The sequence below is a fragment of the Lynx canadensis genome, chromosome A1 (genome assembly GCF_007474595.2).
Source record: "Lynx canadensis isolate LIC74 chromosome A1, mLynCan4.pri.v2, whole genome shotgun sequence".
Taxonomy (NCBI): domain Eukaryota; kingdom Metazoa; phylum Chordata; class Mammalia; order Carnivora; family Felidae; genus Lynx; species Lynx canadensis.
Window position 1 is genome coordinate 186,829,481 of NC_044303.2, and position 19,677 is coordinate 186,849,157.

Here is a 19,677-nt window from a genome sequence, read left to right on the forward strand (position 1 = left end):
GTCATTAAGGCACCAACTCTACAGCGAAGAGAGAGTCTGGGTCTTACTACAGACACCTTCACCTAATAGCTTCTGAAGGTGCTATTCTTGGGCAGGTTAACCAATTTCTTATTCTTTAGCTTTCTCTTCTATGACACAGGGATAATAACAGTACATAGAATTTTTTAGCATTAAATAAGAGAATATAGGTTTATATAATATAACCTGATATAAGAGCATTCAATAAATATTATCTATGATTTTCAATGTGACTCAAATTTTAAGCTCCAGAATACAATCTTCATAAGGGGAGCGGTTTATGTTCGGTTCACTGTAGCATTCTATGCCTACAACATATGTTCGGTTCACTGTAGCATTCTATGCCTACAACATAGTAGCAGCTCACAGTAGGTTTCAAAGAAATGTTCGCTGAATCAATGTATGAATCAATCAATGAATTCATTTTTTGTAATGGAAGATTTTGTTTTCATCAGTCTTTAAAGTAAAATTAATATAGTGTACTACAATACAGGCAGGAAATCCCTCTTTATATGAAATACAAGCTTCTAAAATTATAAGTTAGGGGGTGATTTTTCCAATAAGTAAAAAGTTTGTTACAATTTAAACAATATTGCAATTAGATTTCCTTAACTCATAACATATAGAACATTTAAAACATCTTGATAGGAAAAAACAAAAGTGTATTTGAAACTCTTCAGAAGCACACACATGAGGTAAAATGAGGTATTTCTATACTGATGATGGTCATTCATGAGCTCTCCCTACCTAAAGAATCCTTGCCTTCATATATGTAAGGAAGTAATTCTGCTGATATTTTCTCAGATTCTCCAAAAATACACTGATACATGATTATACATTCTCAATATATGATTTCAATATTAATATTTCTGTTTTTCATCTATCACCATGTATTTTATGTTTGCTTCATTCCTCAACTCTCCCAAAACATCACATCAAATGTTCATTAGTTCCATCTAACTACATGCACTAGAAACAGCTTTTGCTATTTAGAGAAAAAGTTTTTTAAAAATCATACCATAATGAGAATGGTAACTCTTTGAACCTTTCTATTGTGCTAACTTCAGATTTTAATGTATAATTACTTTTTCATTTCATCAGCAATGTCACCAATATGATATAACTTGCCCTCCATGTTAATCGGCATGCAAATGTTAATTGGCACTCACCAAAGACAGTCCTTGCTGGTACAGACTCTCTGTTGAGCCAGAAAGAGACTTGGGAGAGAATAACCGTCATTATGCATGGCAGGTATGTTTGAATAACGAAGTAGCCAATCTTTCTCTTCAGGTGGAAATGAGTGGTCATTACAACATATTCTCCTAGAGGGTAAAACAGACAGTAAGGTGAAACAATTTGACCTTGAAAAGAAGTTATCTTTAAATTTTTCCAGCAGCAGCAAAAGCCTGTTCTTTAGACCTATCCTGTCTCCAGGTGACATTTGGTTCCCAAAGAGAAAAGCTTTTATCCAGGAAAGGAAAGAGATATTACAAAAACACACCAAGACGGGTCTGAGGATGAGACTGAGGTGCCAGAAATGTCATAGATATTGTCAGAACCTTATCATGGTACATCACACATTTCAGACATATCTGAGCATCTATTTACAGATTGGCTTTAATGACCATGAAGGCAATGTGTGAGTCCCCGATGACACATACTAATGGGTTAGAACAGATCAGATCCCCAGTTTACCACTATGGAAGACATTCAGGCTGTCTAATGAAGAAGCTTTGGTGTCCAACTTGGGGGAGTTCCTCGCAACACCAACAATTTCTTTCAGCAGCTCTGTCACCTTCAGTAAGTTATTTAGCTTAAGCCTGATCTTTGAAATAGGAGAGTGAGCTATCCCCTGGGTTCTATACCCAGGGTTTCTCAAAATTTATTTTGAGGAATACATTCATCAGAATCACCTGGAAAGGTTTTGACATTCAGTTCTTCAGGTCCTACCTAGATACACAAACCATTCTTTAAAAAAAATTTTTTTTTTAATTTTTATTTTTTAAAGAGAGAGAGAGAGAGAGAGACAGAGCACAAGTCGGGAAGGAGCAGAGAGAGAGGAACACAGAATCCAAAGCAGGCTCCGGGCTCTGAGCTGTCAGTACAGAGCCCGAAGTGGGGCTCAAACCCATGAACTGTGAGATTACGACCTGAGCCAAAGTCGGACACTTACCGACTGAGCCACCCAGGTGTCCCCACAAACCATTCTTCAGGCAGGCCCAGGAAAATCCATTCCAATACAACTTTTGAACTTGTCCCAATTCCTAGCCTAAGCTAGGAAACAGTAGACTAGGTAGGCACAATTCATGGTTTTGGTATGTATCAAAATCTGATTTCATTTAGAGGTCGAAAGTGATAGACATACAAACCAAATTGTAGGAGTTTATTTTTTTAATTGATGTTATATTTTCTCAATTATAAACCTTTAGAATCAATTCTGAATATATATATATATATATATATATATATATATATATATATACTTAGCTATCTGTCAGTGGGTAGAAGAGAACTAGGTGTATTCTTACACTATCACTTCCTTTGGTATTCACATTTCTCCATCTTTCTCCTTCCCTTCAACTCCAAACTTCCTCCTATGCAACCTGTTATATATGTTTCAATCTGTGGCCATCCAGCTTCAGACCTTAATGAGGCTAAAACTGTTCATGATCTCTTAATATCCTAAACTTCATCTTTCTGGAAAATAATTATAGAGGTTCTGAGTGTAGTTTGGCTTTCAGCTTTCTTCCCCTTTTTTTCTTGACTCTAGCCAGGATTTCCTTTCTCACCCCTGACCCTAGTGTCATTTGTACCTAGAGGGATGCCAAATCTAGAGCTCTAAGTAACATCGCTTTTAAAATCAACCTGTATTCCCAAATATCTACAAGACATCTCAGACATTCTGATTTTTTATTGACATCACCAACTAAATACATTCAAAAACAGACATTAGTTAACCTTTCCCATAAAAAATAATGACCAGCATACAGCTGTGTTGAATTTCCACTTAGAGTCCATCTTTAAATTCATGGTACTCTCATCTTTCTACTCACTCAGGCTAAAACCCTGGAATTGATCCATGGATGTGAAGTAGGGCTTCAGAGGGAGAAAGAAAGGAATAAGTTGAGCATAACAATTTTAATTTCTCCTGTGCAGTATCTCCCAGTCTATCGTTTATCTGGTGGTCACTGCTCTTATTGCCTTTGTAGATCCGTTAATTGTCTTGCTCATCTCTAGCCACTCCCTCACTCCATTTTCCCTAAACTTTGATGCAGAGTAATCTTTTTAAAGCATGTGTAGGTGCACCTGGGTGGCTCAGTTACTTGAGCATCCTACTCTTGATTCCAGCTCAGGTCATGATCTCATAGTTGTGGCATCAAGCCCCGCGTCAGGCTCTGCGCTGAACATGGAGCCTGCTTAAGATTCTCTCTTTCCCTCTGCCTCCTCTCTTCCTTGTTCTCTCTCTCTCTCTCTCTAAAATAATAATAAAAAAAGGATATGTAAAATCTTAAAATACCTTAATGGATTCCCATTGTCTACATTAAGGTTTCTCAACCTCATCACTATTGACATTTCTGACCAGATAATTATTTATTGTGAGGGCTGTCTTATATGTTGCTGTATATTCAGCCTGACCTGTACCCACTAGATGCCACTAGCAAATACTCCACTCTTCCCCAGTGTCACAATCAACATTGTCTCCAGTGTTACATACTGACAAGCAAACTCCCTAAGCTGTATTTAAGACTCTGTCACAGCTCTAACAATGCATTTTAGCATTATGTCTCATAGCTCAGCACTCATTCTCACAACTCGGTATATTGAGATACTGATACAAAATTCTCTACATGACATCTATTACTGCTGAATATTTTGTTCACCTATGGGTTGGGATGAATCCATAGCAGAATAGGAAGAAATGTACCGTAAAGGAAAGCTTATTAGCTTTGGAAGCAAATGGATTTGAGCTCAAAACTTAGACATCTTATATTCTTACTGTTAGCCTTGGGCAACTCAGTCTCTGATCCTCTGTTTCCTAATCTACAAAATAGTGAGAAGTATACTGTGGGGAGAATGAAGAATAGGGAGTCTATTTAAGATCATATTGTGTAAGAGTTTTAAAATAAATTTTAGTTCCTTTTCCCATTTTCTTATCTGTTCCCTCCAATCAGAATTGGTAAAAGTATTAGTAAAATAAATGCATTTATTCTTCACAGTAGGAAATAATTCACAAGTGCAAATAAGCTTTCACTGATAATTGTTAATAATGATAACAATTTTAATTGTTATCAGTAATGTTAGTTGTTTTAATTGCTATCAGTAATTTTAATTGTTATCAGTAATGATTTACTGATCCCTTGTAAGTAATTTCAAATTCATTTATAGCTTGTTTACATTTATAATAATATCTTATACTTTTTAGTTTATCTAATTTATATGCTTATATTCCTCTCATCAAACTTAAAATTAATTGGAAAAGGATAGTTCTTTGAATATAGCATGGTTTTACATATTTTAAGTATTCAAATATCTGTGTATGGTGAAAAGGGACACACTGAGATTTAAGGGCACTCACTCAAATCAACATCCATCAGAATCTCTCTTTGGGAGGGAAATATGCTTACTAATTTCTTTTAATTTTCTATAGATACATTAGGTGACCTCCAAGGTCACCCAAAAGAATTAAATGATCCAAATTTGAGAAAGATGCAAAAAAACAATTTTCCCCGGGCTACTAAAATGTCATCTTATGGACATGGCCATATTACATTTTATCCTCTCAGGAGTACGCATTATTATTCTAACCATTCATTCAGCTGAGGTTTACAAAATTTTACCAGCCCAAAGAAAAAATTCCAGAATGTCAGAAAGATGAATATCTATACATATTCCATTATCATCTTTTGTTGTTCACAATGAACATTTTAGGAAGATTCTGAAAATAATATTATTTTGGAGGAACTATTATTCAACATATTTGTTATATAAACCATTTTGTCACTAACAAAATAGAGAAAGGAGGATTTCAAATCTTCTGAAATCATTTTCTTAAATTAAACAAAATCTAAGAAGCTTTGGCACAAAACATTTAAGTAAGGAAAAGAAAAGGCAGCAAAATCAGAATCATGTTGTAATAGTTTAAAAATAAAAGAAAAACACAACAAAAAAAATCAGTCTCCTAAATTGAATAGAGATATTCCTAAAGAATATCTCTAGACATCAAGTGCTTATGCACTAAGCATGTCAAATTCTTTTCCTCTAATTCAATAATCTAGAAGAATGGTAATTCAAATATCCTTGCATATCATGTAACCCTCAGGGAAGCTTGTAAATTAGATGTGACAATATTTCTGATACATTACCATACAAAATTAAGGAGAAGGAAGGAAAAGAAACAGGGATCTAAGTCAGAAAGCAGGTTTGAGGGTTTGTTTAGAACTGGCTTCCATTTACTTGAAGAGCAAATTCCTTGCTTAACTTTATTTGACTTCAGTTTCCTCATTTGTTCAATTAAAATGATAGTGCTTTACTTAATTATTTCCTTGGATGCTGTGAGGATAAAATGAAATGGTAGATATGGAAGTTATTTGAAAAAAAATGAGTCACATGCATATTTATAGCGTGTAGACAAAAGGATAGAAAGGTATTCTTTCCATATGTAGAAAGCAACCATTCACTTCAACAAAGTTGTAGTGAACATTAGGTCCATATAAAGTTGATCCTTTCCTTCCAAGTACTCTAAAATTTGTGTTTTCTAAGTTATGTGTTTCCTAAGTTTCTATGATACCTTTTTAATGGGAACGAGGAATGAAAAATATCGAGGGAAGAATTCGTATTTTAATATCTGCTCAAAGGGTTATGAAATAGAAATAAGAAAAAAAAATGGTTAGAGTTCTAGGCCACTTAGCCTCTCTAGACCCATCTCTTCATCTGAAATAAGAATAGGTTGATCAGATGACTATAGAGTCTTTTCTCCCCAACCCCAACTGCCAGGCTTTACATTTTATGGCTACAATGATTTCTCTGGAGATCATGTACTAGGTTTCATAAATGGGAGACTTGAGGCTCCTTGACCCTGCAGGGTCGTCCTTAAATAAAGTCATCCAGAGAAGATTTTAAGGATGTCACAGTTTCTTTTGGTCTGATGTTCTAAGGATAAAAGATAGTCATTCACAAAGAAGAAATATTCATACTCAGCAAAGCTCACCTAAATTTCCTCTGATCAAATCCATCTAGTAACTTAGGTAAATATGAAGGTTTTAGTCATCACTGTGTACTTAAAAAATGCATTACATATTATTTTGTTATTGTTTTCTGGCCATATTTTCATTACACCTAATGACAAATTATTATACTTATTTAATTATTATACTTTCTGTATAAGTCATATTTCCATGCCTCTTAATGACTACTATGATTTTTGCATGGGCTCTCCTTAAAGAATTATTTAGGAAACATAATGTGGTATAGTAGAATGAGATGGGGGCCATGTCTGTGGTCTAGTTCCAAACTGCTTTCTCTGATATGTCAAGCAGAAATGACCTCTTCTTCTTGCCATGTGGCTCTCTTGCACTAACCCTATCACTATTATTGATAGTAATATCTAATATTTATTACATAGTTTTTACATGTCAGGTGCTCTGCTAAGGAGGTCACGTGCATTTTCTCATTTCAATCTCACAGCAGCTCATGAAGTAGATCCTCTTATTATCTCCAAATAGCACAAGAGAAAAATGAACAGAGAAATGTCTTGCCAAAGGTCAGGAAGTTAATAAGTGGTAAAACCAGCATTCAAAACTTCACAGCATAATTCCAGAGCCCACAATCTTAAATCCATGATGCACCAAATTATAGGATTTCACACATGTCTACATTTCCTATTTCTAGTCATGTGGTTGAGAGCACTCTGCAGCTAGACTACCCAGGTTCAAATCCCAGCTCTGCCAATGCCTTGCTGTATGACCTAAGAAGAATAGTTAAATCTCCCTGGATTCAATTATGTCCCATCTGTATAATGGTTATAGTAAGAATAATACCTATATCCTGGGATTGTTGTGATGATTTGAACAATGGCAAGTGCAGGTTAGCTACTTATATCAATCAACTATGAGCTTCTTGAAGGCAGGAATTATGTGTCCTTCATCTATCTTTTCCAGGCCCAATTACAATGTCAAACACAGTAAGTGAGCAAATGGCTGAAGGAATTAGTTAATAAATAAATTAATAACATAGGATTGTACTGGATTTGAGAGCTGACTGGTCTCATCATTTAGTGTGCCTTTAAGGTTTTTCTCTGCCAGGTGACTAGCTGTACTTCAAACTAAATCTCCAACTTACTTTCTTCTCCAAAATTTTATGGCAGACTCCAGAAAAAGATTGTGCTTTAGTGGGTTTGTACTGAATTTAAAAATCCAGGGATTGAACTGAACCTCTTATTTCCCCCCTCCTAGGTCACAGAAAAAGACCACTGAAAAAGACCACTGGTGTTCACATGTGAGTTGGCTCAGGCAAGTAGGGCAACCCCTTCTAAGAGGTGATCTATATTTCTTCTCTCCCCACAGAGAAATTTAAGGTAGAAGATGGTTTTTATCTAATCATTCTCAATGTGTGTGCTCTTTCTTGCTATCATTCCTAGTCTTCTGGCAGAAACAGGGAGGTAACAGCACTCAGTGCCATTTTAACTTACTGTTTTTAGGGCTCCACAAGGATATTTGAAACATGGGATGGAAGACCTTAGAAAAGATCTTTGTTTCTTCCCCCACAGAAATCTATCAGGGTAGGTTTTTGATGAGCTAAAGGGGACCCAGAAGAAGTATAGTTCAGTGACTTATCGTGGAGATGAAAATGTACACCAAACTGAGCTCCTACATTGGAGAATTTGCTCACTATTTTCCTCGCCTCCCTTTCTCCCATACCCCAAACAATATCCATTACGGGAATGATAAGAAAAAACTTTTATTTGTACAGATAAACTTGCTGTTCTAGCACAGATGAGTACTTTTAATGTACTCAACTTATGAGGTCCAGCCAGCGTGGTGGTGGTAGATTAGGCCACTGCCTCTCATCTCCTATCCCCAATTTGTGCCTGTGTCTTATTTCTGAATAACTAGAACGTATATAGGCTAAAGCCTGATGAGGCCAGAGAAGTCTCCGAGTTCATCAGACTAAGCCTTTCACTTTGAAGACATGGAAACTGGTCATAAAGAGGGATGCAGAGACATGTCAAGGTCACCAGCACTAGAAGTAGAGTGGAGGCACACCTTCCCGTGAGTAATCCTCATGGCTTGTGTATACTTTTACTATTGAATATCTGCATGCCACTGAATTTGAATTATTGTTTCATTCACATCCCTCAGCCTCCATTCTACTGATATTAGATGGAGAATTTCTAGAGGGAAAGTCCTATGATTATTATTTTCAATGTTCTGGGCTTAAAATACTGATTATTTGGTTTCCAATAAATACAAATTAACAACATGAAAGTCAACCCCTGCAGTTACTCTTCCTTGATTATTCTAGGCTGGACACATTTCTTTTTTTATTCATTAATTCAAAATATTTAGTGTCTCCTCTGTTTTAGCTACTATAGTAAATAATAGGGATACAGAAGACAGATATGGTCCCTGCCCTCACAAAATGTTAATCACGGCACTTACCACCCATTTTGATAATTATAGTTTATATGTTTGTCTTCCTTTAGATTTCACATTCCATGACAGCAAGATCTCTGCCTTGTCTGTCATCGACTCTCCAGTGCCTGCCACAATATCCAAATAGCATTCGATTTTTAAAAGTAAACACTGCTCATTTTAGTATGTTTTCTCACTTGTGAAGAAAAAAACATTTTCACTATTTTCCATGTTATGGCATATCTTCAAGACTATAGCAATAACTGCTACATACCATTTTGAGTATTTACTACATGTAGCACTCTGTTTAATGTTTTATATTATCTCATCTTTAATGCAAAATTATAGAATCACCACTTCTTAGAAGACACCAGAGTTTCTAATTGGATACAGGACTTTCCCAAAGTCACCAGGCTTCTATGTGGCAGGACCAAGATTTGAGTCTACCTATTTCTCACTGCAAAGTTGAAAACTTTATACTATGCCACACGTATTTTTAATGTTGGCAAAACTGAGGAGCAATTTTCTCCATTTTTCAAAACAAGAAACATAAACATTTGAATTTACAGATTAGCCATGGTTTCTATAAAGTAAGCAAAAGGCAGATACCATTAAGCAGGAATTTTCCAATAACCAGAATAAGATATATTGACCTATTACATGAACATGTTAGAATTATCAGGGTCCTAATATAAAGCCTGAAACATAAGGAAGAAATTTTTCTTAGAAAATCAGCACTTCTACCCTTACATATTACCAAATTGCATTTTTTAGAAATTACAAATCAAAGTGAATGAACTAATTTAAAATTTTAAAGACAACTATAAACTTAAGTCTTCAATAGTTGAGCATAACTAAAAGTATTAGGATTGAGGGAGGGTTAAAATCCAAACTTTATAATTTTCCAGCCTGATGATCACATTACATTTAGTCATAAAATGGATATTTATATAACTAAACTCTTAATTTCTTGAAGCAACTTTAAAAGTTTAAAGTTTTGGGTCCAGCTGCTTAATAGTTATCTGATCTAGTTCTCAGTATTCTGTTGGTAAAGCAGTTACAATACTAAGAAGAATGGTACCTCACTTACTTTTAATTCCAAAGTGAAGTGGTCAGTAATGTAATTATGTTTCTGTGGAATTTAGCTGTGGAAGATCCATCGCTGGAGACATGAATGGATAGGTTTATGTTGAAGAAATTGACTTTTGGTATCATATGTGTAGAGGTCACTGCTACAAATGCACGAAGATTCATCGAATCATGGCAATAAATTGGGCGTAGATGATATTAATAGCTAACATTTATTAAGAATTTTTTCATGGGGCACCTGGGTGGCTCAGTTGGTTAAGAATCTGACGTCAGCTCAGGTCATGATCTTGTGGTTTGTGAGTTTGAGCCCCGTATCGGGCTATGTGCTGACAGCTCAGGGTCTGGAGCCTGCTTCAGATTCTGGGTCTCCCTCTCTTTCTGCCCCTCCCCCACTCATGCTCTGTCTCTCTCTGTCTCTCAAAAAATAAGTAAACATTAAAAAAATTTAAAAAAAAAGATTTTTTATGTGCCAGAAAATATCATAAGCACTCTTTATGCATTTAATTTATTTCTTCCACAATCATCAGGTAAGGTAGGAGTAAGAATTTAATCCATACATTCTTCCCCAGAAGTTCACATTCCTAAATACTCTGCTACCCTGATCACATAGAACCAGTACCTTATTTTGCCAACAAAGAAACAGAGGCCAAAAGACGTTAAATGCTGAATGCAAGGGCAAAACTCTGTAGAGTGTATACTATAAACTCGCTTAATTGGTCCTGGTTTAGCAGAATTTCTTGTTTCTATATGTGTTATTGAAGACCTTAGTGACTTCTCACATTCTCACATTCTCACAAAAACTGCTTATTTTCTTCTGAAATATCTGGAATAATCAAATGCCACTTACCTGTACTAGATTGAACAATTCCAGAATCTACTGTTTGCCCAAGAAGGTCATACTGATTTAGGCGTGATCCATCTTCTGCTACAACCACTGAGCGTGCTGGCTCTCTGGTCCACTCATAAACAACTTCTGCTCTGGTATAGGCATCTGAAAGGAAAGAAGGGTACATGGCCCATGTGTTATGCTACTTTCATTCTCCTAATTATTTGGTGAGTCCTATCAGTTTCATATTTTCTATTGCATGGTTGCAGAGGGCAGGCCAGGAAAGGAGAGCCCATATCCCTTAGTTTAGAACACTAAAACACATTTTCCTGATTTGTTCAGTCATCTGTTCACTCTTACAACAAATGGTTATTAAGCATCTACAAAAGACAAAGTGTCTTACTGAAAATATGCTACTGAACATAACTAACAAGGTTCCCTACCGCTGTGACAGTAATGGGGACAAAAACAGATAAGCTAATAAACATATAACTTCAAGTAGTGTTAAATGCAATAAAACCATTCACAATAGGTAAGAAGGTAGAGAATGCACTTATTTTAGGTGAAAGACTCAGAGAGGGTCATTGTGGAAATGACAATTATATGCATGACAGAAATGAGAGTAGGCTATATAAGTCTTAGGGAAGAGTTTGATAGATAAATGAACAAACAATTTTTTTTTCCTCTGGTGCAGGTAAAAGCATGATATATTTGAGTAAGAACAGGAATACCAATATGGGCAGAGCTGAAGTCCATATGAGATGACATAAGGCTAGAGGTAGTAGCCTGGGTCCAGATTATGTCTGGCCAGCAGAAGGTCATGATAAATGTAAAAAGTAACACTGGAAATTTTACTGAACATCTGTTTCTAAAGGAAGTCTGATTTTACTTCTTTTTACATTAATTCTCCTTTTAATAGATATTTACTATGACAATGATGATGTTGATGAGTGACACCATTTAGCTCATTACACTTCTCAACTGTTTTCATTTACCATATCAGTTTTAACCTAGTCATCCTTCTATATGAGAAGCTAGGTCAAAATCCTGATTCATTACTCAGGAAAGTTGGGGGAAGAATTGTACAGAATAAGTGAGAAGAAGAAGAGATTCCATAGTTTTTCTGGTGGTCACAGAACACCCACTATACATAGGGTGGAAAGATAGTACACACTTTCCTCTCTTGAGATGCAGAGTGATATTAAAAGTTAAAAGACTATTAGATTAGCAAAAGCAAAGTTTCCAGGGTGATTGAGAGGCAGATATGTTGGCAAAAGTTGGCTTTACTGTAAAAGCTTTATCCCTTACCCAATTTCTGCATTAGGCACGGTAGACAAAATGCCCAGGGTCCACAATACCTTTAGGTGGACAAATAATGTTTTAATTTCTTTTAAAATCAGAAAAAAAAGTGATCCCATTTGGGTTTTATTAATCTTTATACAAATATAGTCCTCAAGTATAAAAGTTAAAAATATAAAATTATAAATCAAAGTATAGTTTTAATATACATTTTTTGAGGAATTGTTCAAAAAAGGCAAACGTGCCCAGAGCCCATAAAAGTCATAATGCATCCCTGCTTTACCCATCCCCTCCCATCCCAAGGTAACCAAACTTGGGTGTTTTTTTTCAAATCTTTATTTGTCCAAACTCAAATATTATGAGATATGAAGTGATCATTGCATTTTTACACACACGTGAAGCTGCCATAAAAAAGATGCGAGCCATGTAACAAGAGATGAAGAAGGACATTATATAATAGTTACAGGGTCTATCCATCAGGAAGAGCTAACAATTATAAATGTCTATGCGCCGAATACCGGAGCCCCCAAGTATATAAAACAATTACTCATAAACAGAAGCAACCTTATTGATAAGATTGTGGTAATTGCAGGGGACTTTAACACCCCACTTACAGAAATGGATAGATCATCTAGACACACAGTCAATAAAGAAACAAGGGCCCTGAATGAGACATTGGATCAGATGGACTTGACAGATATATTTAGAACTCTGCATCCCAAAGCAACAGAATATACTTTCTTCTCGAGTGCACATGGAACATTCTCCAAGATAGATCATATACTGGGTCACAAAACAGCCCTCCATAAGTTTACAAGAATTGAAATTATACCATGCATACTTTCAGACCACAATGCTATGAAGCTTGAAATCAACCACAGGAAAAAGTCTGGAAAACCTCCAAAAGCGTGGAGGTTAAAGAACACCCTACTAACGAATGAGTGGGTCAACCAGGCAATTAGAGAAGAAATCAAAAAATATATGGAAACAAACGAAAATGAAAATACAACAATCCAAACGCTTTGGGACGCAGCGAAGGCAGTCCTGAGAGGAAAATACATTGCAATCCAGGCCTATCTCAAGAAACAAGAAAAATCCCAAATACAAAATCTAACAGCACACCTAAAGGAAATAGAAGCAGAACAGCAAAGGCAGCCTAAACCCAGCAGAAGAAGAGAAATAATAAAGATCAGAGCAGAAATAAACAATATAGAATCTAAAAAAACTGTAGAGCAGATCAACGAAACCAAGAGTTGGTTTTTTGAAAAAATAAACAAAATTGACAAACCTCTAGCCAGGCTTCTTAAAAGAAAAGGGAGATGACCCAAATAGATAAAATCATGAATGAAAATGGAATTATTACAACCAATCCCTCAGAGATACAAACAATTATCAGGGAATACTATGAAAAATTATATGCCAACAAACTGGACAACCTGGAAGAAATGGACACATTCCTGAACACCCACACTCTTCCAAAACTCAATCAGGAGGAAATAGAAAGCTTGAACAGACCCATAACCAGCGAAGAAATTGAATCGGTTATCAAAAATCTCCCAACAAATAAGAGTCCAGGACCAGATGGCTTCCCAGGGGAGTTCTACCAGACATTTAAAGCAGAGATAATACCTATCCTTTTCAAGCTATTCCAAGAAATAGAAAGGGAAGGAAAACTTCCAGACTCATTCTATGAAGCCAGTATTACTTTGATTCCGAAACCAGACAGAGACCCAGTAAAAAAAGAGAACTACAGGCCAATATCCCTGATGAATATGGATGCAAAAATTCTCAATAAGATACTAGCAAATCGAATTCAACAGCATATAAAAAGAATGATTCACCATGATCAAGTGGGATTCATTCCTGGGATGCAGGGCTGGTTCAACATTCGCAAATCAATCAACGTGATACATCACATTAACAAAAAAAAAGAGAAGAACCATATGATCCTGTCAATCGATGCAGAAAAGGCCTTTGACAAAATCCAGCACCCTTTCTTAATAAAAACCCTTGAGAAAGTCGGGATAGAAGGAACATACTTAAAGATCATAAAAGCCATTTATGAAAAGCCCACAGCTAACATCATCCTCAACGGGGAAAAACTGAGAGCTTTTTCCCTGAGATCAGGAACACGACAGGGATGCCCACTCTCACCGCTGTTGTTTAACATAGTGCTGGAAGTTCTAGCATCAGCAATCAGACAACAAAAGGAAATCAAAGGCATCAAAATTGGCAAAGATGAAGTCAAGCTTTCGCTTTTTGCAGATGACATGATATTATACATGGAAAATCCGATAGACTCCACCAAAAGTCTGCTAGAACTGATACATGAATTCAGCAAAGTTGCAGGATACAAAATCAATGTCCAGAAATCAGTTGCATTCTTATACACTAACAATGAAGCCACAGAAAGACAAATAAAGAAAATGATCCCATTCACAATTGCACCAAGAAGCATAAAATACCTAGGAATAAATCTAACCAAAGATGTAAAGGATCTGTATGCTGAAAACTATAGAAAGCTTATGAAGGTAATTGAAGAAGACTTAAAGAAATGGAAAGACATTCCCTGCTCATGGATTGGAAAAATAAATATTGTCAAAATGTCAATACTACCCAAAGCTATCTACACATTCAATGCAATCCCAATCAAAATTGCACCAGCATTCTTCTCGAAACTAGAACAAGCAATCCTAAAATTCATATGGAACCACAAAAGGCCCCGAATAGCCAAAGGAATTTTGAAGAAGAAGACCAAAGCAGGAGGCATCACAATCCCAGACTTTAGCCTCTACTACAAAGCTGTCATCATCAAGACAGCATGGTATTGGCACAAAAACAGACACACAGACCAATGGAATAGAATAGAAACCCCAGAACTAGACCCACAAACGTATGGCCAACTCATCTTTGACAAAGCAGGAAAGAACATCCAATGGAAAAAAGACAGCCTCTTTAACAAATGGTGCTGGGAGAACTGGACAGCAACATGCAGAAGGTTGAAACTAGACCACTATCTCACACCATTTACAAAAATAAACTCAAAATGGATAAAGGACCTAAATGTGAGACAGGAAACCATCAAAACCTTAGAGGAGAAAGCAGGAAAAGATCTCTCTGACCTCAGCCGTAGCAATCTCTTACTCGACACATCCCCAAAGGCAAGGGAATTAAAAGCAAAAGTGAATTACTGGGACCTTATGAAGATAAAAAGCTTCTGCACAGCAAAGGAAACAACCAACAAAACTAAAAGGCAACCAACAGAATGGGAAAAGATATTTGCAAATGACATATCGGACAAAGGGCTAGTATCCAAAATCTATAAAGAGCTCACCAAACTCCACACCCGAAAAACAAATAACCCAGTGAAGAAATGGGCAGAAAACATGAATAGACACTTCTCTAAAGAAGACATCCAGATGGCCAACAGGCACATGAAAAGATGTTCAGCGTCGCTCCTTATCAGGGAAATACAAATCAAAACCACACTCAGGTATCACCTCACGCCAGTCAGAGTGGCCAAAATGAACAAATCAGGAGACTATAGATGCTGGAGAGGATGTGGAGAAACGGGAACCCTCTTGCACTGTTGGTGGGAATGCAAATTGGTGCAGCCGCTCTGGAAAGCAGTGTGGAGGTTCCTCAGAAAATTAAAAATAGACCTACCCTATGACCCAGCAATAGCACTGCTAGGAATTTATCCAAGGGATACAGGAGTACTGATGCATAGGGGCACTTGTACCCCAATGTTCATAGCAGCACTCTCAACAATAGCCAAAGTATGGAAAGAGCCTAAATGTCCATCAACTGATGAATGGATAAAGAAATTGTGGTATATATACACAATGGAGTACTATGTGGCAATGAGAAAAAATGAAATATGGCCCTTTGTAGCAATGTGGATGGATCTGGAGAGTGTAATGCTAAGTGAAATAAGCCATACAGAGAAAGACAGATACCATATGGTTTCACTCTTATGTGGATCCTGAGAAACTTAACAGAAGACTGTGGGGGAGGGGAAGGAAAAAAAAAAAAGAGGTTAGAGTGGGAGAGAGCCAAAGCATAAGAGACTGTTAAAAACTGAGAACAAACTGAGGGTTGATGGGGGGTGGGGGGGAGGGGAGGGTGGGTGATGGGTATTGAGGAGGGCACCTTTTGGGATGAGCACTGGGTGTTGTATGGAAACCAATTTGTCAATAAATTTCATAAAAAAAAAAATAAATAAAAGAACCATAAAATTGTAAAAAAAAAAAAAAAAAAAAAAAAAAGATGCGAGCCGTGCCCCTCATTCTCTGAACAAAAGCTTTTTTCTGTCTCTGGGATGAGTTTTGCAGAAGGTGCAGTCAATATTAGTATTAGTATTCTCCTAATTTTACATGGGTACTCCATCTGCTCCAGCATTACTTCTGGACAGATTGATAGTCAAGTTCAAGTATATTTTTTTATCAAATTTTCCAGGAGTTTGAGAGAATATACTAGAAATTAATTTAGTGGTTATTGCTTCTTTCATAAATATGTAAGACTGATAAATGAATAGTTTTGGAATCTGTTCTCACTGATTTTTCTTTTTTAATTGTGGCTATCCTCATTGACTTTTTTCATGGCACTAGTCTTGTATGTATGTACGTATGTATATACGTATATATGTGTGTGTGTATTTATTCACAGCTTTATTAAGGTATAATTGACAAAAATGTAAGACATTTAAAGTGTACAACATGAGGATTTGATATACATATGCATTGTGAAATAATTCCTACCATTGAGTTAACACATCTCATTGACTTAAAAATGTTTTGAATCATTTTAGCATTGCATTTGTTAGAGAGGAGGATTGCATTTGTTAATAGCATCTGAAACATGATTTATTTTTATAAAATCCCTCAAAGGGTGCAGAGCACATTAGTTTGAGAACCATATTGCTTACAATTTGTAGGTACCTATATTCAGTAAAATATTTTTCTGATCGTGATAAAATTTTTTAATGGGCCTTATCTAAGAAGACATATCAAGTTTATGATAACAAAGAATCATTGATTGTTAATATGGAAGGACTTTAGAGGTTATATAGCTTATCTCATTTTACAGATGATAGACCGAAGCACAGAAACTGTGAATGACTTGTTTAAGGGTGCATAGCTGTATAGTGGGAAAACCGAAGTAAGAGCATAGGATGACATCCATTCTACTCCAGTGCTATTGATAAAGATATTCTAGGCAAAAACTGTATATTAGATGCTTAAAATCCAAGTAAGGATACTTGTTGGTCAAGTAATTAGGGATGAAACCAATTATACACTTTCTGTCATTTCATAACTAATAAAAAAAAAAAACTCTTGCTACTGTATTACACTAGCATTAGCAACAGTGCCTGGACTCCCTATTTTTTTGTACCTGATCATGTGTTGCCAATGGGCTGCTAATATAATTTTAGAGGAAAAGATCTGTTACCATTGACTTCTCATGTCATATAATTCCATGTCTGATTCTTGCAACTTCTTAGAAACTCCACTGTGCACAAAATCTACAATAAACATGACATTGTTGTGAAAGTGGAGATTACGTATTGTTCATGTCTCTCAGTGGAAATCTCCCAAAATGCAGAGTAGATCCACAAGGTGAAATGGGTGATGGGGATTAAGGAGGCCACTGTGAGGAGCACCGAGTGTTTTATGGAAGTGTGGAATGACTATATTGTACACCTGAATACATTACACTGTATTCTAACTAACTGGAATTTAAATAAAAATTTAAAAAATGGCATTTTAAGATGTAAAAGACAGATATACATAAGGCATCGTCATAGGTAATATACCTTAATTCTTCATTTCAGTATCTAGTAGAAAGTAGGTCTATGAAAACTTCCTTCCTTTGAGACTATTCAGCAAAGAGAAAAGAAGCTTAAAGAGAACCTTCAGCTACTTAGTCAAAATGTTAAGCTCAGATTTCAAATAAATGAGCAGATTACCTAAGAAAAATTTAAAATATAAGACAAAAAGTTTTGGTTGGGGTTATGAAAGAACTTTCTGGGGCTACAGCACTGGAAGCATAGACTTGGTATCAGAAGAGCAGCTACTTATAGACACTATCACTTTACATTTAGGAGCCTTCATCTCTCCATTTGTATGAAGCAGGTGCACTGAATAATTTCTAATGTTATTTATTGTTCAGAATTCACTTACATTTCTACTTATCCCTCTCTCCTTATTTACAAAGCACTGTGCTTGATAGTCAGGGAACCATCACTTATCAAGTCCTTTCTAGATCTAGCACTTGCTTAGATATTCTTTTCAGAATATAACCTGAATCTCTTATTTTAATTTTTTAAAGGTTTATTTATATTTGAGAGAGACAGAGAGAGTGCAAGCAGTGGAAGGGCAGGGGGGGGGCGGGGGCAGAGGATCCAAACTGGGCTCTGAGCTGACAATGCAAAGCCTGACGTGGGGCTCGAGCTCATCAACCATGAGATCATGATCTGAGCTGAAGTCAGAAGCTCAACCGACTAAGCCACCCAGCCACCCCTGAATCTCTTCTTTTAGTATCAAAGCCCCATTTGTATTTTCCTCAAAATGCAGTTAAAAGACGTCAGCTGGAGCATGCATGTTGTCTTCTGGTTATCTGGCCTTATGAAGAGGGCTCTATCCCCAATAAGCAAAAAATGTGATGTAACACTGACAATCAGGGTCTAATGGAGAGTGGTAAGGAAAAACATTTGCTTTTCTGAGCTTAGTTCTTATCAACATATGGATGAGGTTGCCCTGGATGCTTCATAAACATAGATTACTTAGTGTTCTACTAAATTATTATCAAATCCTCTATCTTATCTCTTGCTTATTCTCTTCTCTGACATTTTGGCAAGACATTTGCTTCAAAAACTGGGTCAAAGCAATTTTAGCACACTTTTGCCTCAGTTTCTTCATTTCAGAAGTGTGCTGACTAGGCCAGGTCAGAGAACTAACCATACAATAAATCAACCACCGCGACTTCTCAAGCCAATGGCAGGCAACGGTAATTAGTCATGGTGCTCTCCCACTGAGCTCCAATGCTTACCTTTCAGTGTCAAGTCTTTTCTGTTTCTTTAATTCCCCACAGGCCTTAAATTGGCTATCTTTTCTGAGACTTAAACATTGAAGGGGCATTTTAAACCTGATTGTTATAATTTTTATCCATTCAATAAATATTTACTGAATGTCTCCATTATATCAGGCTCTGTGCTAGGAAATGCTGAAAAAAAATAGACTGTGCTCTCATGGAGTTTACAGTCCCCAGACAATAAAAATGTTAACCAACAAATAAAACTAATAATTATTGCTGTAATACATCTAAATTAAACATGTATTGTAATCAAGAAGACTGGCAGGACTGTATGTAAATTTAGATAAGGTCATTAGGGAAGGCCCTAGGAAATGTCATTTATACTGAGAAGTGGAAAAATAAAAGAAGCCAGTCCCATTAAGAACCAAGGGAAAAGTAACCCAAATAGAGAAAAGAGTATGTAAAAAGGCTCTGAGGTGGAAAACAGATTTTTATTTTTCTTACACAAGACACTATTTGTTTTCTACTCACTATCCATTTCCCCCTTCCTAAAATACCTCCTATTTTCTTCTTAAGTAGGCTGACAATGTGCCTACTTAAGAATATTTCTTCCCAGCCTAATTTGCAGTTAGCATGGGCAATGGGACACATCTTTGATTAATGAGATGTGAGTAAATGCCTGCTAAGATTTTAGGGAAAGCTTTTATCTTTTTGATACAGGTGCTAGTTCTTTCTTCTTTGTCCACTGTTCTTTGTTTTTAAAGCAGATGCAATGACTAG

General features: G+C 36.2%; 1 protein-coding gene across 1 annotated transcript in view; it reads right to left on the reverse strand.

The window, feature by feature from the left end:
* Positions 1-19,677, reverse strand: part of GABRA1 (gamma-aminobutyric acid type A receptor subunit alpha1) — a 65,617-nt gene that overhangs the window by 13,341 nt on the left and 32,599 nt on the right. Inside the window, exons 7-8 of the mRNA XM_030328019.1 lie at positions 10,585-10,728; positions 1,188-1,340 (exon numbers count right to left, since the gene is read on the reverse strand). Coding sequence (XP_030183879.1) covers positions 1,188-1,340; positions 10,585-10,728 — 297 coding nt within the window. The remainder of the gene's footprint in view (positions 1-1,187; positions 1,341-10,584; positions 10,729-19,677) is intronic.